At 36.3% G+C, this 24,175-nt stretch overlaps 1 protein-coding gene across 3 annotated transcripts in view; it reads right to left on the bottom strand.

Moving 5' to 3' along the window:
- LOC150106351 (glycerol-3-phosphate acyltransferase 1, mitochondrial-like) overlaps positions 1-24,175 on the bottom strand; it is a 318,076-nt gene that overhangs the window by 48,725 nt on the left and 245,176 nt on the right. For all 3 annotated transcript variants that reach the window (XM_090393091.1, XM_090393090.1, XM_090393089.1), the window contains 2 exons: positions 18,172-18,311; positions 6,210-6,287 (listed from right to left, as the gene is read on the bottom strand). In XM_090393091.1, coding sequence (XP_090249217.1) covers positions 6,210-6,287; positions 18,172-18,311 — 218 coding nt within the window. The remainder of the gene's footprint in view (positions 1-6,209; positions 6,288-18,171; positions 18,312-24,175) is intronic.

Raw genomic sequence — 24,175 nt, 5'->3', positions numbered from 1 at the left:
ACCACTACCTACAGTCATCTAATGAGAAGTACTATTCCTTAGAACTCCAACTGGCAACTTCAAACAGCCACTGTCCACCTCAACTACCCAACTCTTTCCCCCCACAAGGGTGGCACTTGTGCATTCATCAGAACTGACATACCATGACAGAGACTGTACATTCTTGAATTCCCACTGTTTGATATGCTTTGTCTCAAAATTTCTATACCAAACCAACCTTGCCCTTTTCATATGCTCTCTCTCTCTCTCTCTCTCTCTCTCTCTATTGCTCTCAAAACAATCAACCACTCTGACCTCTTCAACTACCTCTCCCTAAAGCTCAACTTCCTGCAGTCGAAATACCCCAATAGTGAGGTCATCCTTCTTCGGGACTTCGATGTCGACAACTCACATTGGCTCCCCTTCTCCAGTTCCACCGACTAAGCAGGCAGGGATGCTGAGGCGTTTGCCATCTGCAATGACCTATCCCAAATCATCCATCATCCTACCAGAATACCTGACAGCCCCCCCCCCTCCAATTTGCCAACACACTTGACCTCTTCCTAACAAGCTTTTCTTCTAGGTATACTGTGGAAGTTGGTTCTCCTCTTAGTAACTCAGACTGCAAGTCTCTTTTGCCACAGAACCCTTATCCATGAGTTCACAGTCTTGGGTCCTTTGGCACTACAAGAGTGCCCACTGGAAGGACCACCACGACTTCTATTCCTCCTTCCCATGGTCCAACTACTACCTCAGTTCTTCTGATACAAACATCTGCTCAGACTGAATAACAGAAATAATCCTCACAGGAATGAAGGCTTTCATCCCTCATTCCACTCCAAATTCACTTCCACTCATTACTCAGCCACCATCCAAGCCTTAGTTCTCAAAAATGTGTGCCAATGCTGTAAAAGGAAAAAAACCACTGCATATCACAAATGGCTCAAGACCAAAAATCCAGCTGCCCACTCTGCAGCTCACAACCATTGTAAAAGAATCAACACCAAGTCCAAGCCAGACTTTGAAAGGATCAAATGCTGCAAACTCACCTCCTGTCCAAATGGCAGTTGCTCCTTCTGGTCCCCTGACTAGGCCATTGGGTGCAACTTCTGTTCACCCAAGTTTCCACCACTCTCAACAACTGGATGGTACTGTAGTTACCTCATCAAAAGCTCTTCTCTTCAAATTCCTGCATTGATGACCTGTAAAAAGTTCCCTCCAGACTACCAAGAACAGTTCCATTCATGTCGCCCATAGTCTTCTGACAAAAAGAAATCTGAAGAATCCTCAATAACCTGAACACAAAAAAGGCATCTAATCTTGATGGTATCCTACCTACTGTGTTAAAAAATTGTGCTCCAGAACTAACACCTATCCTGCATCACTCTCTTCAATCTATCCTACAACATGGAAGCAGGTCCACATCCAATCCGTCTCAATTTCTTTGGTATAAAAGTCAACCAACGAACTACTGTTCAAATGCTCTCTCTAAAATTATGGAGAAAGTCATCAACAACCAACACTTGAATCACCTCGAGTCATACCAACTAATCAGTTACCAGCAGTATGGATTCTGTCATTTGCAATCTACAGCTGATCTTCTTGCTTTCACCACCTACCTTTGGACTAAAGCCATGGAGAAATTTCGAGAAACTCATGTGGTTGCCCTCAACATGTCAAAGGCACTTGATCAGGTTTGACACAGGTGCCTACTTGACAAAATGCCTATGATTTGCCTTCCTCACTCACAACTGAATTGCCACTCTACTCAGATTATCCCACCAATGCAGGAGTACCCCAGAGGTCTGTTCTTTACCCACTCTCTTCCACTTCTATATAAATGACCTGTTCTCTCAGACTTCCAATCCTATCCATAGCTTTGTCGATGACAGTATATTCCATTCCTCCTTTTTATTCAACAAACCTTGTAGTGCTCAAGTATTAGAATCATCATGATCTGAACTAAGATTTCCTCTATATCCCAGTGGAGCAAGGACAACCATGTAAATTTCAATGCTACCAAAACTCAGTCCTGTCTGATCTCTCAAGAAAGAGCTCACATCTTCCCACCCCCTTACCTTCAGTAATACTGAGATATCGAAACACAATCAGATTTCTCTACTCGGATGGACCAGCACCTCCCATCTTTTCTGGCACAACCACATTTTAACTATATCTTCCACAGCAGCCAAAAAAACTTGGTGTACTTTTTCCATCTTCACAGCCTAACTCTATACAAAGCCCAAATCTGCCCAGCGATGGAATATTGCTCCCATAATTGGGGTTGGAGCACCAAAATCCTCTCTAAGATTGCTTGATTATATCCAGAAGAGGGCAATCTGACTAATTAATGATCCTTATGTTCAGTTTCTGCCTTGTGCCTTTTCTACAAATACTTTCATGGACAGTATTCTGCTGAATTTGGCCTCTATTATTCCTCCAAAATCATTAAAACAAGAGTCACTTCTAACCAATTTTACAGTCCATCTTGAAACTCAATGAATCAACTTTACTGCCTCCTCCTTCATCCCATCTACTTCTGTCCTTTGGAACATCTCCTCCAGCCTGTCTTCCCCAAAGATTATAAACCACAGCTGTTTAAGCAAAATGTGAGCAGATTCCTCCTTTCTTCTATTCCTTTTGCCCACAGCACTAATATGCTATGGGTATGTTGCCTAGACATGACAATGTCATGTCAACAAAGAGCATGTCAGCATAGTTGCATGAAGAAAAAGGAGTACATTGACGTGTGGAATGCATTTGAAGGTGAATGTAGTTGAAAAATTTGATTTAAGATGGATTAGGATTACATTTAAATGGATTTGGTGTGAATAAAATGGAGAGACTATTGCTAGAAGGAAGTGTAATGAGTGAAGTGAAGGTATCAGTAGAAGGTTATGTAAATAAGTAGGAGAATAGACCAGGTGAGACTGAAGTGTGTGAATGGATATGAAAGTAACGCGAAAGATAAAAATATGAACACAGGAATGCAAGTTTGATAGGGAAATTGGGATGGGAGGAAGCCAAGGTCAGGGAGATATAGCATAAGGAGAATGAATTCCAGAAGCAGTAATGAATACATGTATGGGGATGGTCATCATAAGAATGGGCTGTCCTGGGATGCATGAGAAGTAGATGAGTCTGGGAAGATATATGAGACAAAGGGTAAAGGTGAACAAACAAGGACATGTGTGGAGAATAGAAGTCATAGATAAGGGATAGGAGTGGTTATAGACTAAGAAATTTATTATGCTTATTTAGGAAGCCAGGATTATCAGAAATAAGGGGAATAAAATTGTTGTGTTGATTGAGTTTATTTAACTGAAAATAGTTGGAATAAGAGAAACATGCTTGGATAAGAATGATATCCCAATAGGAACAGAAAAGGAAGAATATGATGTTTTCCATATTCTTCCTTTCATGATGGAAGGGTAAGAAGGTTGGGGGATGGGGCTGCTGATGATACTGGGAGAGTTATGTAGGCACAAGGTTGAGATACAAGGGGCAAATAGTTGCAGTTGTTGAAATGTGGAGGGTGGAGACAAGAAATGTATAGGCAACTTGGCTTAATGAGCAAGAAAAGGATGATCATTATAAATGATTTTAATTATGGCAAGTGATTAAAATGAATTGATTGGAATGAAGAAATATCAGCAGGGAATAAGGAGAATGAATTTCTTGTTCTTAAGGGACAGAAATTTTAAGCAATATGTAACAGAGGGCACAGAAGGGGGAGTCTTAGATCTGATTGTATATCATCAGAGGATGTGGTTATGAATGGAGTATAATCTTTTCTCTCCAGTTGGTGAAAGTAACTATGAAGTAATCACTTGGGTTGTAGCCAGTCATATGATAACTTCTGTGAAGGGAAGTATGCAGAACTGGTGATTATGAAAAGCTTAGACAAACGGGAACTATGGTATGGAAAGAGGACTAAGTAGAAATGAGACAGATACTATTTATTTATTTACATTTATATAATTAACAGCAGCTATGTCTGTTTTCCAAGGGTGAAAAGGCTAAATAAGGTAACAGTACAATGGATGAATGAAGGGATTAAGCATGAAATTTAAAAGAAGGCACTGTGGAAACAACACAAGATAAATGTTGATAATAATCAGCTGCATTAATAATACAAAGAGCAAACCAGGAAGGTTACTCAGTTGGTCAAGACAGCAAAAGTGGAGTATGCAGAAATCAGACAATCAATCCAAGAAAAATTTAAATATGTGACAAGTACAAAAAAGAATGACTATGGGAGGATCATGTTAGTTGATGACCATGGTAGATGGTAATTGATGCAGAGGATATAGATGAGATATTCAATGGACATTTTATCGGGGAATTTCATCCTCATAAAGACATCATTAGAAACTGAAGTGTAGAGACTGTGGTAGAAAAGGGACTGATGAGTGAGTGGGAGGTATAACTAAGTAAACTTGATGTTAATAAGGCAGTAGGACCTTTTTTTTTTTTTAATGAAGCCTTGACAATGGAGGACTTGGAAATTATATCAACATGAATTCTGAAGGAATGCTCTGGGGAATTAATGGCACCACTGGTATATCTGTTTAACATGAGTCTTGTGACAGGGTGAGTCCCAATGGTGTGGTGGAAAAAAATTGTTCCACTTTACAAAGGCTAGTCTGTATGTCAGTGCAGTGATTAAAGAGTTTGAGAGGCTGGTGAGAACCAGGATCCAGAATTGGGTTGACAAATGTGATATTATCTTTGATAGACAGCATGGATTTACTAAAGGGAAGTCATGTTTCAGTAATCTACTTACAGTGACAGGTACATTGGACAAAGATGGATACATAGTAGCATACTTAGATTTTGCAAAGACTTTTGATAGATTACTGCATGATAAGTTGATAGTCAAACTAAAGCAGATGAGGTTGGGTATTAGACTAGTGCACTGGATCAGAGATTTGGTTATCTGATAGATATCAGCAAGTTGTGTTTAAGGGGGAGCAATATCCCAGAGAGGAAGGTCACTAGTGGTGTGCCTCAGGAGGGGGGGGGGGGTCTGTTTTAGAGCATTACTATTTAACCTGCATGTTAATGATATTGGGTTACATTTGAACGGGGATATACAGTTGTTTGCAGATGATGCAAAGTTGGGATGACCTATGAGGAGCAGAGTAGATGTGGCCTTACAAGAAGACTTGAATAGGCTGAGTGAATGGAGATGCCAATTCAGTGTTGCAAAATGTAAGGTTTTAAAATCAGGAAAACAAAGATAGGATATATAGAATTTACTCTTGTAGGGATATAATGTTCAAGATGGAGGTAATAAGAAATCTTGGGGTGGTGGTGGATGAGGATCTAAAATTTAAAAACACACTGGCAAAAACTGTGAGAACAACACAATAAATTCTGTCAATAATGCAGAGGATACCGACTTGTAGCAGTAAGGAGATTTTAGTTCCATTGTATAAGGCTTTGATAAGGCCACATATGGAGTACTTTGCACAGATTTGGTTATCTGTTTTCAAAAGGATGAAGAGATGTTAGAAAGGGTCCAGAGGTGACTGATGACTGACTAAAATAGTTTCTGATCTCTGGAATGTTAAATATGATGAAAAGTTGAGAAGATGCAATTTACAGAGTCTAGTGAATAGGAGAAAGAAAGATGATATGATAGAGATGCACAAGTTGGTAAGGGGTTGTTATAGGATTAATATTGAAGAGATTTTATAAAATAGCGATGGATCAGGGGAGAACAAGAAGTCATTCCTGGAAGCTGTATAAGGAGGCTGTGAACAAAGAAGTAAGAAGCAGGTTTTTTGCATAGGGAGCTGTGAATGATTAGAATGCATTACTTGAGAGCACGGTATCTGCAGAGAATTTGAATGTGTTTAAGGCATGGTATGACGAATTGTGTGTATGACAAAGGGACCTCCTAGATGAGGCTTTGACTCCAAGGGATCTTAGAATAATAACAATAGGAAATCTTTTTTTGGTCCTTATTATGCCTCATTAATGCTTTATGATTTTGTTATATGTCTGAAATGTGATACTGCCCACCATTTTATTGCTTTCAATGTTTTAAAATTTACAGGCAGATGTCTATTTAGTTACTGCCATCAAGTTTAGGGCTAATTTTTAGTTTTTCTTTTCTATATTTTTTTTTTTTTTTAAATAATGCACAGTGATCATGATATGACAGATTGCAAGCCATCTTGTAAGATATTTAAAAAAAAAAAATTTAAATGCTAAATACCTACCTCCAGTATACTGAAGTATCCATTCGAAATTAAGTTATCTAGAGTTGCATTTATTGCTGAATATAAGCTTACTCCAGGCTGAAACAGAAAAAAAAAAAAAAATCAATTAAGAGAGCCTACTTTAGATATTCGATAAAACTATAAAAAAGAAACATCAATAAATTTCTCCACTCTTCTCTACAATACAGTAAACTTTTCTTTCAATTCACACCAATGAAGGCTTTCTGATTAGATGAAACAAACTTAATTGTGAATATTCATTAATCAGAGATAAGCATACTAAGGTTCTAAATATATGTTGTTTACAACAACAGATACATGTCTGTTTATTTTTTACCACTGAAGAAAAAAAAAAAAAAAAAAATAGAGCCATATTTTATAAATTCAAAACTCCTAGATATCAATAGGCATTCATAGTATCGGACCCATGTTTACATAAATTTAATATTACTCAAACAGACCTCTCCTATAAGCTCCTGAAGTTATATGCACTAGTCAGAAGAAATGCAGCTACTGCTCAATTCCTTCCCCCCATCCTTTCTCTCTCTCACACACACACACACACACACACACACACACACACACACACACACACACACACACACACACATATATATATATATATATATGTAGAAAGTTTTTTACCTTGGGTATAATATATATGTAAAAGATACCAAGCTATTTTAAACCTGGTTTTTACTCTATTTCCCAAGTAAGCAAACAGACAAATATGTCGAGTTTGCACCTGCACATAATGCAAGTCTAAGTGACCCGCAAAGTAGTACACGTCAAGGCAACTCGTTGGTAAAGTTGGAATAAGATCTGATCACTATTCTTAATATTTACCCTTAATGCATCTCCTCATCTCCTCAAAGAGATGAGGAGATGTATGATGCCAAGGATAAGTAATATAGGGCTTATAAGTATTTTACCAAAACAAGTTACCAAAAGGTGCTTTGACATTATTAAATAAAAATCTCAGGATGAGAGATAGATGTAGAAAGTTTTTAACCTTGGGTATAATATATATGTAAAAGATACCAAGCTATTTTAAACCTGGTTTTTACTCCATTTCCCAAGTAAGCAAACAGACAAATATGTCAAGTTTGCGCCTGCACATAATGCAAGTCTAAGTGACCTGTAAAGTGGTACAAGTCAAGGCAACTCGTTGGTAAAGTTGGAATAAGCTCTGATCACTATTCTTAATACTTAATTCTTACCCTTAATGCAAAGTCCATCTCTTTGAGGAGATGTATGATGCTATGCATTAAAGGCAAGTATAAGTATTTTTTTAGCTCTGTATTACTTAACCTTGGTATTTATAAGCCTGGCTCCCACTGATGAGACCTCAATAAAGGTCAAAACCATTCTGGGTAGTGGCCCCTTGCCTTTAATGCATAGCATCATACATCTCCTCAAAGAGATGGGCTTTGTATTAAGGGTAAATATTAAGAATAGTGATCAGAGCTTATTCCCACTTTACCAATGAGTTGCCTTGACTTGTACTACTTTACGGGTCACTTAGACTTCCATTACGTGCAGGCGCAAACTTGACATATTTGTCTGTTTGCTTACTTGGGAAATGGAGTAAAAACCAGGTTTAAAATAGCTTGGTATCTTTTACATATACATATATAAATTTGTATAAAGAGAATTTAATGACTGAAACCGAGAATAATTGTAAGGTTTTAATGGTATTATTATTATTATTATTATTATTGTTCCGGGAAACTCCAAGGAGTCGACAGACTCATCGAGGGAGGCCCTAACATCATGTCAAGAACAACTATTCAACATTCACACAGTATCTATCATACCTTGCCTTGAACTCATTCACGGTCGTAGCACCCACAACAGACTCTGGAAGCTTATTCCACTCATTTACCACTCTCCAAGTAAAGAACCTAGCTCTAACACCCTTGTCAACCACGCTCTTGCCCAGCTTCCATACATGGCCCCTAGTCCTCCCACCACCAGTCATATTTTCAAAAATATCTTCTGGATCAATCTTATAAAACCCTTCAGTAATTTGAATGTCTCAATCATATCACCCTTCCTTCGCCTATCGTCCAATTTCTGCAACCCACAAATCTTCAACCTATTCTCATAAGGTTCATTCCACAGACCTGCTATCATCTTGGTCACTCGTCTCTGGACCCTCTCAACTTCCTCCCCATCACGAAGAAACCCTGGTGCCCATAGCTGGGCACAGAAGTCCAGATGGGGTCTTATCAAGGCTCGATACAGAGGAACAACAACGTGTTCGTCTCTGCATGTTAAAGTATTTTTCAGAAGCCAAGTGATTTGGTGAGCTGTTTTAGTTACTTTTGCAATGTGCCCCCTAAACTTCAACTCCCTATCCACCAACACTCCCAAATCCCTGGCCTCATCAATCTCCTGGAGTATGATTCCACCAATGCAATATACTGCTGCTATTCTTTTCACCCCAAAGTGCATAACCTTACAATTTGCCACATTAAATTGACATCCATTTTTCCTAGCCCAGTCCTCCAAACTATCCAAATTATCCTGTAAAATTATGACATCTTGTGCACTCACAATTGCTCTACCCAACTTTGCATCATCAGCAAACAAGTGAACACTTCCTCTCAGATCCTTTCCAATATCATTGATGAACAAATTGAAAAGCAGTGGTCCAAGAACAGAGCCCTGTGGCACTCCACTAGTCACAAGACGTCTTTTAGACTCCACTCCTGAATAAACCACTCTTTGATATCTCTCCTTCAACCACCCTCTTATCCATCTCACCAACCCTATATCTATACCCATCTGCTCCAGTTTACTGATTAGGGTTCCATGTGGTATCCTATCAAAGGCCTTGGCAAGGTCCAGTAGTATCACTGTAAACCCATTACCCCTATCCAGTTCAGCCGTCACTGTGTTATAAAATGTGAGCAAGTTACTGAGGCATGATCTACCCTTCACAAAACCATGTTGTCCCCCATACAATATCCCATTTTCATCTATCCAATCCTGTATTCTTTTCTTGACTAATTTCTCTAAGACCTTGACAATGATTCCTGATATGCTAATCGGTAATTTACAACAGCAGTCTTGGAACCACCTTTATGCAGTAGAACTATTTTCCCCTCTTTCCACCCGCTCGGGACTAACCCAGACCCGAGACTCAAATTAAACAAACACACTATTATATAACATTATAACACACTACTAGTAACAAGTATAACACACTACTAGTTTCGGCTTTTAACAGACTTCTTCAAGTGTCTTTTAAAAAATAGGAAACAGCATTAAAAACACTGAAGTTTCAAAAAAAAAAAAAACTGAGAAACACAGGAAAAAAACTACAGTACATAATTAACATGAAAAAACGTTGTAGTTACATTTAAGTTGTTCTTTCAATCGTGGCATTGTGAGTGAGTGCTTGCAGTCTCTCATGAACACCAGTACTGAACAACAGCAGAATGGCTATCTGGGAGGTTGTAGCTAAAATTGTTATTTAAATGTTCATGATTAAGGATGATTTCTCTGGACTCCACAATTTTTCTTTCAAACTCATCATCGCAATGAAAGATGTTTTTGGATCTATCCCAGCAGACTGAAAGACCCTGGTGTTCATCATCAGGAGTGTTCGAGAAAAGAACATGACTAGACAAGGCACTGGCATGTGTTCTTTTGTAAGAGATGTCTCTCTCATGTTCCTCTATACGTAATTCAATAGATTTATCTGTTTGACCAAAAAATAAGGGATATTACAGTCGCACCATATCTTGTACATGCCAAGATATTTCAGATTATGATGATGAGGCTTCGGATGGCTCACTAGAGAGCAGATTTTTGGAAGTGTAGTAAATAAAGTTGTGATGTTGTATTTTTTAAGAACTCTAGCTAATTTTTGAGAAACTGAACTGATGTACGGGATAGAGATATTACCCTTAATATTGGTTACTTCTTCAGTGCGGTGGCTAGGAGGATCTAGAAGGAATTTTTTAATGGTTCTATCAGGATATCCATTTTGTCTAAAGACATGAGAGGTAATTAATTTCTTTTTGTAGTTCATCCGGGTCATTTAGAAGAGAGCATGCTCTATGTCCTAAGGTAGAAATAGTTCCAAGTTTTTGTGGAGGAAAATGATGTGACTGACTATGAAGATATCTATTAGTGTGTGCAGGTTTTCTATACATTGAAATTCTAAATTTTCCAGAGCAGCGGGACAGTTTTATATCCAGGAAAGGTAGGGAATTGTAGGGAATAAATAAATATATTTATTTATATATATATATATATATATATAAAAGATACAAAGGAATTATATAATTGGTTTTAATCCTTTACCCAAGGAAACAAAACAATGTTTTGCATGTGAAATATATTCATGTCTGACCTACTTGTATATAGAGGCTAATGACTTCACATCACTTGCCTTAGCATGTATCCTATAATGCAAAGCACACACACCCTTTCAGATGCATAAACTGCTATGAATAATGGGAATAGTCACTGATGAGACCTAATTAAAGGTCGAAACTGGTCTGGGTAGTGGCCCTTTCCATTATGCATAGCATTTTACATATCCAAAAGGGTATGTGTGCTTTGTGTTATGGTATACATACTAAGGTAAGTGATGTGAAGTCATTAGCCTCTATATCCAAGTAGCTCAGACGTGAATATATTTCATGTGCAAAACACTGTTTTGCTTCCTTCGGTAAAGGATTAAAACCAAGCATATAATTTCTTGGTATCTTTAATATATAGTAGACCCAAGGTAAAAAACTTCCAATATATATATATATATATATATATATATATATATATATATATATAAAATAGGGTGCTTAAGGGTCAAAGCTGTATAACTGAGAGGAGACCTCCACAGAGCCTTTAAAGGAATGTGGAGAACCAACCAGGGCTTCTGACCTAATGTCCAATCCTCACCTTCTCGTGGTGCACCCTATTGGGTATCTATTTTGATACTGAACGAACGAGGATGGGCTGGCAATTTGGGATTTAGCCGACCAAATTGTATTCTTATTGGTTAAACCAAAATAAAAAATGATGGTACAACATTACAAAATTTCACGCCGGCTGGGGCATCGCCCGGTAAAACAAGGCCCCCATTGTTTTCGCCAGGGTGAACAGCGAAAAGTCAGCTACTGGAACAAATCCGAAAACAAACCCCAACTCAACATCACCAGAGTTAAAGATCGGTACTATCAACATAAGAAGCCTGAATGGCAAAGAAATGGAGCTAGCTGAGGAATTAGATAAGTACCAGATCGACATAATAGGGGTGACTGAAACAAAAATGATCAAAACTGGTGAGATCTTTCTGAGCCATAAATACAAAATGTTATATTCAGGCAATAACAATCAAGGAAAAGAAGGAGTAGCATAGTATTCAACACAAAATACAAGGCTAATCTTCTTGAATGGCAGACAGTCTCAAGTAGAGTAATGTGGGCAAATATGAGAATGAGGAACTGGACAATGAAACTTATTTGTGCCTATGGTCCCACAGAAGGGTCTACTAATATAGAAGTGGAGGAATTTTTTGAGGATTTAGAAAAAGCAACTGACACAATGAAAAAGGAAAAGTTGGTCCTTGTTGGGGATCTAAATAGCAGAGTAGGAAATCATTGTGAGACATACAAAAATATTTTGGGAAAATTTGGAGAAAAAAGCAAAGATAATAATAATGGCAAATATCTGTTGGATTTCTGCTCAGGACATGGACTATTACTAACACCATGTTCCAACATAAAAATGTGCACAAATTCACATGGAGAGAAGAGGCTAGGAATAAGAAAAGTCTCATTGACTATGTTATTGTTGATAGTGATGTTTTCTCCCTGGTGCAGGACACCAGAGTGTACAGAGGATTTGAAATTGGAAGTGATCACTATTTAGTCTTGAGCAGGATAAAATTTAATTTCATATTGAAAAGAATAACATGTAAGAAAGTTTTAAAGCGAATAAAAGTTGAACAGCTCTCAGATGTGAAGTGTAGACTAAAATACAGAAAGATTATTGAAAAAAAAATGAAAGAGTTTGAGAACAGGAATCAAACCTTGGAGATTCAGTGGCAAACTCTGAAGAAAACATTGATTGATTCTGCCAGAGAGGCATGTGGTGAGGTTGTCTGCAAAGATAAAAAAATCAGAACTCCCTGGTGGACACAGGAAGTTAAAGAGGCAGTGATGGAAAAGAAGAAAGCATATCAAAAGTTCCTGTCAAATAAGTCAGCTTGTGCTCTTAGAGAATATAGAGACAAATGCAAGAATGCTAAACACTGTATAAAACTAGCTAAACAAAAGTCATGGCAGGACTTTGGCAAGAATATAGAAAATAAATATCAAGAAGGTGGCATAATATTCTGGAGGTTGTTGAAGAAGCTTAGGAATGGAGGAAAGGGTGCTGTAAAAGGAGTTAGAGATGATAAAGGTGACATAAAAACAGGAGAAAAAGGTATCCTTGAAGTATGGAGTAATTACTTTGAAAAACTGCTAAATGAAACAAGCAGTGATGACAGCACAGTGGTAAAAAACACTGACCGGGCATGCAGTCAGGAATACATATCCATACTTGAAGTAGAAAAAGCCATCAAAGGCTTGAAATATGGGAAGGCAGCAGGAATAGATGATATTCGACCAGAAATGCTGAAGTATGGTGGTATAAAAGTCTTACAGTGGCTGCACTGCATAGTTCAGAAAGCCTGGACAGAGGGACCAATTCCTGACATTACATTACTCTAAACCAAAACAGAATAATTAGAGCCATAACTACTACCGACTTTGCACATTCAACCAAAGATCTGTATATCGTTCATAATATTCTACCATTTCAGAAACTATATCTCTATGGTTGTCTGTTATATGTAAAAAGAAACACTGAAAGTTTCTTGGTATATAACGTACACTATGGATTGTGCTGCAGTCGAAACAAGCTGGAAGTACCTAAGGCTAACAAAGAAATTTTTCATAAATCTTTCGAGTACATTGCGATGAGCAGCTATAATAAACTTCCGAATGAAATTAAATCTATAACTTCAGAATATGTATTCAGAAAAAGGTTGAGAAAGTACCTTATGGGATTAAAGAATGTTGACAATTATTTTAAACGTATAGTATAAGAGATCATTATAGTTCATATATCATAACCAATTAAGGTATTGATTTACAAATTGATTCATTCAATTAGGAATTAAAATATCAACATGCACATTCTTATAACTAGTAAGGGAGCCCTCTTAGATGCGGTCCCCGGATTCTCAGTGTCTGTTATAAGCTAATTACTTTTCTAGTAACCAGTATGGCTATGGCCCTTGGTTACACATATTTGCATTAACTAACTTACATTACTCTAAACCAATTACTTATCATAACTTTGAAACCATTCGAAATATATTATATTCTACTTGCATATATGAGAAAAATTTTTTTATTAACCATAATAAAATAATAGCCATAATAAGTGTTAGTACCAACAGAATATGATAGTAATACTTGAATTTTATTTTGTAACATTGTACTGTGCATTGAATTGTATTGTGAAATATTGTCATAATTATACAAGTTGAATAGTATAATATGTATAATTTGTATATATGTGATGTGAATAATAATAATAATAAATATATACAGCGAAAAATTGCACATTATAAATTCAAATCATAATTGTTTATATTGATAGAATTACTAAATGTAACAAACAAGTAGTAAAGTTTTTAATGTATAAAGGAGATATAATATTTGTTCCATTTACCCGAATTAAAGAAATTAAAGAAAAAAATCCATTATCCTTATCCAGTTCAGCCATCACTGTATTATAAAACATGAACAAGTTACTGAGGCATGATCTACCCTTCACAAAACCATGCTGTCCTCCATACAGTATCCCATTTTCATCTATCCATTCCTGTATTTTGCTCTTGACTAATATCTCCAAACCTTGACAACGATTCCTGATATATTGATCAGTCGGTAATTTGCAACAGCAGTCTTGAAACCTCCTTCATACAATGGAACTATTTTCCCCTCTTTCCACCCCTTGGGACTAACCCAGAGCTGAGACTTAAATTAAACAATATAGTCAAGGGAACTGACAATTCCTTTGCTGCTCCACGTAAGACTCGAGCTGGTATACCATCCAATCCCACAGATGTATTTACATTAAGGTTCTGTAATATACTATTCACCTCCATTTCATTCACTTCAATTCCTGTATCAGCCATTTGTTCTCTCATTCCTGCAAAATCACAGCCTGGATGATATACTCTTGCAAAATGTTCGCTTAGTAATTCTACTATTTCAGCTGATTCAGTTACCTCCCTGCCTTAAAATCGTTTTGCTGTATACATTTTTTTCTGTTACTTGCACCATATCGAAGAAACTGTTTGGGATTCACTTTAGCTTACATTGCTAATTTCCTTTCATAATCTGCTTTTGCTTTTCTTACCACACTAGTTACCCTTCTGGCCTGCACTTTGTACTGTTTGTGTGCCTGCAGGTCACCTTTCTCCTTAAATTTCATCCACAATTGTTTCTTTTTTTGCAGCTCAAGCTTAATGGTATTATTCATCCATTTAACTTACACTTGATTTACTCTCTGGACTCTAGGTATGCAGTCAGCCATTACCTTGCTCAAATGCTCCTTTACCACTTCCCATGCACTATCAACATCCAGGCCTTGCATTTTAACATGCCATGGTACTGATCCAAGCAATCTTCTAAGCTTGTCATACTTAAAAGCCTGGTAATTCCACATGTTAATTGAAAATTCCACACATTTAGCCACTTCCCAGTCAAGACCTTATGATCACTCTCACCAATTGGTCATATTCATAATAGTCAATTTCTCAGATACAATTACTAAGTCAAGCACTCTCGAACCCCTAGTATATTCCATTACATACTGTCTCAGGTAGTTAACCCTCAGTAACTGCATAAAATTCATTTCCTTCCTTCCTCCCATTTGTCCTCTCCTCCCTCCACTCAATGTTACTATAATTGAAATCCCCCATAATAATTACCTGTCCTCCACTCATTGAGTCAATTTTCCCATGCATACTATCCATCATCTATTCCATCGCCTGGTCAATCTCACCCCAGATAGCATCAAATGTGCGATGATTTTCACTATCCTGAAGTTGAGCTTCTATTCTCTTTGGCTGCAGTTCATCAGCTATCATCAATAGCACCCCTACCCCCATTCTTTTCTCTCTGTCTTTCCTGAACACACTATACCTCTCACATTGTATCCCACTAAGTATATCATCTTCTGTTAGCCATGTCTCACTAATGCCAATAAACCTGTGGCCAGGAAGAACTAACCAAGGCCAAAAATTCCTCCTCCTTATTCTGAATACTCCTGGCATTCCTCCTTATTCCAAATACTTCTGTACAAAGTGCAGAAGTCTCCTAGCCCCACCCCTATTTTCATGCCTTACACTAACTATCCCATTCTGATTTGTTATTCTTCATCCTAACTCAGGCATATTATAGGCATTCTTACACTTAACTGTCTCAATGATGTCTGTATGTCCTCTCAACAGCATCCCCACCTTCCCTAAAAGCTCTAGTTTCCCTGATTCTGTACATCCACTTTCTTCATTCAGCAACAATTTTTTCAGTCTCTGAACACCAAAATCCATTCAGATGCAAACCATCCTTTTTTGAATAAGTCCTTTCACCCGTCAAACTCATTCCATAAACTCCACGCCTCTCCTCCTGCATAACCTACACAGAGTCATTCACAATTATTACCCTCCTTCTCAACTCTACTCTGTCATACTGTAGCAACAGACTAACTATCTTAACTCTCTCACTCTTTCCTTTTGCTACCTCTAGTAATTGTTTCAAGTCCTCTCTCATAGCAAATTTTTCACCTTTTAAATCATTTGTTCTGGCCACTATATCATTTCTTTCGCCCTATGCTTCTCTACTCTAATAGCCTCACTTACATTATTAATTTTTGCAACCGAAAAGCACATTTTGTCAAATTCTCATCTATTACGCCTTTTACTACTGAATCACCATATAAAACTTGCTCCTTAATTTTTCTTTTACTCCCGATCATGTTCTCATTTATCTTATCACGCACTTGCTTCTTTTTGTTAGCTGATCCACTCGGTAGACATTTTTGTAATTGCTCCAACTGCCGCTTCGCCCTGTGTATTACTCCACATGACCGAGCTATCTCCCTCATTGCAGCTAACTCTTCTTCTTTTTTTTTTTAATCAGTCAAACCATTCTCTCGCTCTGTACTTTTACTTTCATCATCAACTGTATCACTTTTAAACTCACTCTCTATGCTATCTGGTGTGACATCACAATTTCCTACCGCATTCTGACTTTCATCCACTACGTCAATCTCGTGACCTGAGACACACTTCAGATCCTCGCTTTCGTGACACTTTCCCACTACTATCGCTCTCAAACCAAACTCCAGCCATTCTCAGCAAAGCATACATTCCACAGACCTTACACTGGACGAATTCCCTTTGGTTAAATTCTTCAAACAAATACGGCAATTTGGACGGCATTGCCTTTCTTCACTTTGGTGCCATGTGCTATGCTACATATCTACCATGTCTTATCAAAATACTAAATTAACTCTATTTAAAACAAACTTTTTAAGCTAAACTAAATGACTCCGCAATATATTCTAATTCTAGCACAATTTTTAAACTAACAACGCCATCTCTTTAAAAAAACTAAATAACTTATCTTTTAGAGCTCTTCAAAAGCAGTACTACCATCAATAGTAGAATAATAAGGTAGTATAATAATAATAGTAATTTAATAAGGTAGTGGTCCTTACTGTTGGGTAGGAAGAAAAAAGGCACAGATAAAGACTAAGATCTGAATGGATTGATGCAAGAAGTGCTTTTAAAAACTGAAATGTAATATCAGGTAATACGGGAAAAATGATAATGGATTAATTATTTCAACTGGTAATTCTATGTAATGGATTAATTTGGAGGAAAAGTTGCAATAGCAAGCTAGTAATAATACAACTCAATTATGCAGCACTATCATAGTATTCTGTACACCCCATGAGAACAAGTATCAGGAATTGATGTTGATAATCTATTCACTATTGTGAAATTCCAATCTACACGGAAAGCAAAGGAAATGCAGATTGACTAAAGGTGCCTAGAATCTTTTCCGATTACCAGTTATCAGTATCCTATACAGATTACAAACAACAACAAAGAAAATGTTTTTATTAGTGCCAGCATTCATTACAAGAAGGGACTAGAAAATAAATGGCATGAAATCAACCCTAAAATTAAATACTTGCAGTCCATGGTAGGAAATGTAAAGGGAAAGTTATTCTTGCTAAGCTATGCATAGGTCACAGCCATCTTACTCATTCTTTCTTACTAAGGGCTGATGAACTACTTGCAAGCATGCATTTTAACACCTGTCTAACCATCATATTTTGATGGAATGCAGCCATGTATTCAAGAATGACTTTTACTTATTTATTTTTACCTTATGCACTAATGCACACTGACTAGTACAGTACAGTACAGCCTCAGTTTCCCTTACAATAAAACCCAAACTAACTGACCAATTCTCAGTTAATAGCTGCTATACAATCAATCATATTTCATTAAGATGTTTTTTCCTACTTTCTTTCATTAGTTAATAATCCAAGAATCTGCTTATTCTACCACCTACTGGCCAATGCTGTTTGCTTACAGTATACTTGTACATAATGTCTGTCAATTTTTGCACATATTCATAGGTTAGTGTACCCTATTTTTCAAGGAGAAAACCAATTTCTATGGGCAATAACATCTTCCCCTATAACTCAATCCTCTCTGAGAAAGCCCAGATAGGGTGCTTTATGTAAGATACAGAATTTGAAATGAGATCTCTTTCTCAGGTAAACAATGGGCAAAATACTCAACTAGAAAAAAACATAGAATATATCAACCATAAAATTTAAAAATCAGTCAAAATAGATAACTTACTGGTATGAATATGAATTCATATTGTAAAATATCAGCCAACTGAAGCGCCTGTTTCAAAAGTTCCTGCCTTGATACAGAGGTGATTTTGGTTTCTACTGAGGTCTCACTTTCCTCATTAAGTAAGGTAAAAAATGCATTTACTAAAAAATATTAAAAAAAAATTATATATATATATATATATATATATATATATATATATATATATATATATAGTCATGAAACAAAATACAACTGCAGTGGGAGAATAAATTACTTATTCCACATTTACATTTAACATAAAAAAAGATTTTTATCTAAAAGAGAGAGCACAGTACTTTATTTAATGATCTATTTATGTATAACATTTTATTTTTTTTCCCAATTCATCCTTAAATGCATGGAGAACAAGAAAAATGAATTGACTTATTAATTACATTGAAATACTGGTAACAGTTCATGGAATCAGACTGGATGGTTGGATATTTGGTTGTTTTGAATCATTGCCAAGCAATAATTCAAACCAACCGACATCTTATGTCTGTTATTGGATATGTTCTTCTGGCCACTTTGTTCTTGGGATGAAAAAAATCTGAGATAAACCTAGCAGCATTTTTTTTTTAGGTAGGGTTTTAACTGGACTTGATCTTTATGGCACAAAGACATCCAAGATCATTCTGCACCAGGACACAGGTTACATCAGTACATATGGTAAACAGTTAGTAGGAAAATTACAAACATCAAACCTACAGCTTTTTGGCTGGAGAGCAGATACACTAACCACTCAGCCAACCAGGTCAGCTTCCAGGTGAAGAAAATCCTGGCACCTCTGTAAGAGACTGTCTAACCTACTTTCAGATGAAATCATGGTTAACAATTCCATTATTTTTAGAATTTTTCTGATTTCATAGTATTGGAGGTTCAAGACTTAAAATACCCAAGATATGTACTATATAAAGTATTTCTTGAAACATTTATGTGCAATACTCTCTTCTCCCAAAAGAGATCACTTAAAAAATTTCTTGAGTTATATTTAAAAGAGATCTTAAAAAAGGTTGTTTAAAAAACCTTAAACAATTTAGTAAGCCTGAATGTGTCAAGTTAAATCATATATGTTTACTTCAGCATTAGCAAACTACTGGAAAGGGAAGAATGTCAGCTGAAAGGGTATAATGCACCTATTACTTAGCAGTGATAAAATATATGTATATATTTTATCACTGCTAAGCACTTCACAACAACAAACAAATTCTGCTTTGGGAGCTGAATACTTAATATATGCTAGGAAATAAGAAAGAGTATACTTTTATTATTATACAGGTACTGGAAGTCACAATCATGTACTGCATTAAAGAAGATGTGATGATTTATAGTGTAAGAAGGAACAGTATAATTTTTTTTTTTTAAGTTAATGTTTATGCATGATTTATGTTCAGCAAGTTATCTAAATATAAACCAGAGTGAGTCAGCTAGCAAAAAGCAAAACTGCTTTTTTTTGTTATCTTTTAAATAACTTCATGACATATATCATAAAATGAAAACTGACTGATTATTGCTTTACAAGCAATTCCTGATTCTTATCATTGAAGAAAATCCTTGCAAAATCAAAACACAATCAGAACAAAGATGACATTACATATAAATCAGTAAACCAGGACACCAAATAGGACACACCAAGGAATAAAGCTACTAGCTTTATCAAAGAAATGTTAACTACAGAACAGCAGTTGTTAAACTGTGGGTCACAATCCTTGTGGGGATTCTTGAAAATGATTCTGGAGGTCACAGCAAACACTGATAAATGTGAGGAAATTAAATATTTATTACAGAACTATTGAAATGATTATGCACCACAACCTTTCATTCTATATTTGTTGAGTTCATTGCAGAAATAAATGTCTAGCATGATTACATGGTTTAAAAGAAGTCAGAGATGAAAAGAGGTTGCAAATATAAAAAAGTTTAAGAACCTGTGATATAAAATATGGGACCAAACCTCAACATTGCTGCTAAATACTAGTGTGGATGAATGCTTAACACTATTGCTGAAGAGAAACTGATGGAGATCACAGTGGTACACGGGGAGGGCTCAACTATCTGTAGGTCTCTCTCTCTCTCTCTCTCAACTAGCAGCACACCTGGGATCTGACTGCAGATCCCAGTCATATCTCAAATCCTGGGATTTGAGATCTGACTGCAGGCTCAAATAAAATTAATGCTTTACACAATGATTGTTGGCTCAATGGATTGATACCTGCTATCTCTAACCAGGAGGCTATGGATTAAAATCTTGCGAAGAAGATGGTTGTGAATTTTTTCAGGTGGTATATGAATTTCATTATCCAGTGCAAGATCATCAACCTCACTTATTCAAGAACTGAAGTAGTGGAAAAAATTTCAATGCTTGGGAGCAAGATTTCTAAATTAGCTAATCCTTATCCAATGCACAGTACTAATACTAACACACTGTAGATTTATGCAAAGTTTTTTGCATTGAATTCTATAAAACAAAGTAATGCATCAAGATGGCTCAACAAGCACGATCTCATTGCCAATACACACACTTCTGCATTATTGTTAAGAAGGAAGTTGGGATCATGATGGGACTATCACCTCATAATGCAGGCCACTACCCTATAATCTTTCAACAGATGAAAAGTAACAAAAGCAATTACAGTAATTTCATAGACAAAGAAGCCTTTATACCTCTCATATGTGGCACTAGCACAAATATAGATAATGTACACCATTACTTGCAATCATCTAAACTTGATTTCTAACTTAAACCGAACAGCTATTATTATTACTAACCGTATTAACTGCTCAGTTGTTCAAGTTCTTCTGTCATAAAGATGATATGTGGCAATCAAAATCACATGTTTAGATGTTTCATGCAACAGAACCCCAAACTGAGAATATTCTCTTCTCAATTTTTGGTTTTAAAACACTCTTTGTTCCCTACCTACCTACTAAGCTGTGCTATTTTTATATCATCTTCTTTATTCCATTTGTTGCATTTATCTAGTGTCTCTACAGCTCTGAGAGTCACTCTGACACTGACTTCCTGAATCTTGTTTTCTGCAATCTATTTGAATAGTTAGGTCACTTTCCTTAGTGATTTTAAATGCCCAAAGCAGTAAATGACTTTCCTCTTCAGTTTCTAAATACCAAATTAGAAAGGATGCTAGAAGAGAATTATTATGATTGAGCATTTTTCATATACAAATATGCAAGGTGTTTATACCATACTATTTTTACACTCAGGAGTTCAGACAGTTAAATAACAATCTTTTTCCACTGGGATGAAAAATATATACTTTGCAAGGAATTTTATTTTGATTTTCATCTATTTACTATAGCATATGCAAATAAAAGTGTGAGCCTGGCACATGTTCATGATGAAACTATTTATTTGCACACAGTAGTTGAGATTTCACACTAGGTTATTATAACGAATGGCAATGTGCTATGCTTTTTTAAATAACGAAACCTGTGGTGCGTTCATAATTAGAAGAAACACACGTATAAACCACATTGAAAATTATTTAATTGTAAATATTTCATCCTAAGTATCTTAGGACTTCATCAGTACAGTATTTAAACAAAATTAGGAATAACATACAGTTAGGGCGCATGATTACAATAGAATCTCATGAAAACGTGCATAACGTGCTAAAATAGTACAAAAACGTTAATTATTTAACACAATTTTGTATGATAATTTCCCATACTTTAGGAATAGTAAGAACGTCGTTGCGGTTTAGGTTTGGTCTGTGTAGTAGAGCTTCAGAACTTTCTTTGTATAAACGTTCATGTTTAAATAAAGATCTATGTAAAAGTTTAGCCTTTTCCCAATGGATCCTATGGTTTGCATTTTCAATTCCGTGTTGAGAAAGGCCAGATTTCTGCGGTTTAAGAAGACAAATGTGGTCTTGATGTTCCGAGATGTGTTTCTGAAACAGACCTACCTGTCTGTCCAAAGTAAGATAATTTGCATGAGCATGGAATCTCATAAACACCAGGTAACATCAAGGGTGAGAATTTGTCCTTAGGAGAAGGTAATAAGTTGTAAATTTGGTTGATAGGTTTGTAAGTAATGGCCAAATTGTATTTCTTCATAATTTTAGAAAGACGTTCTGAGATGCCTTTAACGTAAGGTATGGGAATCCTATGCACTTCTTCCTGTCTGGTTTGATGTATGCAGAAGTGACTGATTTTTTGAGTTGTTTTGGGATTATATCCATTTAGGATGGCTGTATTTTTGATAACTTCTAATTCCTGGTTTAAAGATTCTTCAGAGGAGCAGAATTTGTGTGCTCTGGAAACTAGTGATTTAATAATGCCAGATTTCTGAGATGGATGATGAGCAGAAGAATTGTGAATGTAGCGATCCGAGAATGTAGGCTTGCGAAAGACGGACGTGGCGATGGAACTGTCTTCTTTTCTTTTGATGTGTAAATCCAAAAAAGAGATACCCTGTGGAGATTCTTTTTCTAATGTAAAGTTGATGCGATGATGATGAAGGTTCATTTTATCTAGAAACAGTTGTAATTCAGGTTCGGGATGATTCGAGACTGCAAATACGTCATCGACATATCTTAGCCAAATTTTTGGTTTGGGTTCAAAAGTGAATATTTTTTCCTCAAGGTGTTCTAGAAACAAATTTGCTAGGTTTGGTGATAAAGGAGATCCCATTGCTGTTTCTTCCTCTTGCTTGTAAATTTGACTTTTCCAGGTGAAGTAACCTGATGCAGTAACAAACTTGAACAATTCAACTATATCAGACGGAAATTTTTGAGTTAGTAATTCTATTGTTTCTTTATGGGGAATGTTTGTGAAGAGGGAGACAATGTTAAAGCTGATTAACAAGTCAGTTTTCGATAGTTGAATGTCTTTAATTTTTGTGTGAAACTCAGTAGAATTTTTGATTGAAGAGACTGAGTGGCCTATGTGAGGGCGGAGAAGGTTAGATAAGAATCTTGATAACTTGTACGTTGGACAGCCGATACAGTCTATACGGCTGTATCGGCTGTCCAACATTAGTAATCACTAACAAATTACCAATGGAAAAATGGGTAGTCAATTTATCTAACCGTCAACTAACAAAAGATGAATTAAATGTTCTAGCAAGAGGCCATAAATTTGCGATTTCACCAAAGTGTTTCCCATATTTAGACTTTATACATAATATAGAAAGAAACATCAAGCATCTCTCCAGTATTGAAGCCAACAAACTTCGTTTCGAAGTAGCTAAAGTGATCTACAATGCCAAACCTTCAGAATTAAATATCCCACCGTCGGAATTGAAAGCTATTATTTCCTTAAAACGTAACAAAAATCTAATCATTACTAGAGCTGATAAAGGAAATACCACTGTATACCACTGAATTGGTTCTTGATACCAATTCATATGACCGAAAAATGAATTTACTTCTTCGAGATCGTAATACTTACTCCAAATTGGATTTTGATCCTACGAATCGTCAACTCAGAAAATTAAATAAGCTACTTAATGAAACTTCCTCCTTAGATGAAGAAACAATCAAAAAACTTAAGACATACCATGCAAGACCTCCTAGAATTTATGGCTTACTTAAGCTACACAAAACTAATGTTCCCCTTAGACCCGTCGTAGACTGTATCGGCTGTCCAACGTACAAGTTATGAAGATTCTTATCTAATCTTCTCCGCCCTCACATAGGCCACTCAGTCTCTTCAATCAAAAATTCTACTGAGTTTCACACAAAAATTAAAGACATTCAACTATCAAAAACTGACTTGTTAATCAGCTTCGACATTGTCTCCCTCTTCACAAACATTCCCCATAAAGAAACAATAGAATTACTAACTCAAAAATTTCCATCTGATATAGTTGAATTGTTCAAGTTTGTTATTGCATCAGGTTACTTCACCTGGAAAGGTCAAATTTACAAGCAAAAGGAAGGAACAGCAATGGGATCTCCTTTAACACCAAACCTAGCAAATTTGTTTCTAGAACACCTTGAGGAAAAAATATTCACTTTTGAAC

The sequence above is a fragment of the Typopeltis vanoorti genome, chromosome 5, assembly GCF_054136105.1.
Source record: "Typopeltis vanoorti isolate ZY-2024b chromosome 5, IOZ_Tvanoo_1.0, whole genome shotgun sequence".
Taxonomy (NCBI): domain Eukaryota; kingdom Metazoa; phylum Arthropoda; class Arachnida; order Uropygi; family Thelyphonidae; genus Typopeltis; species Typopeltis vanoorti.
The sequence above is the reverse complement of the archived record's forward strand: the minus strand, read 5'-3'. Positions and strand labels throughout refer to the sequence as shown.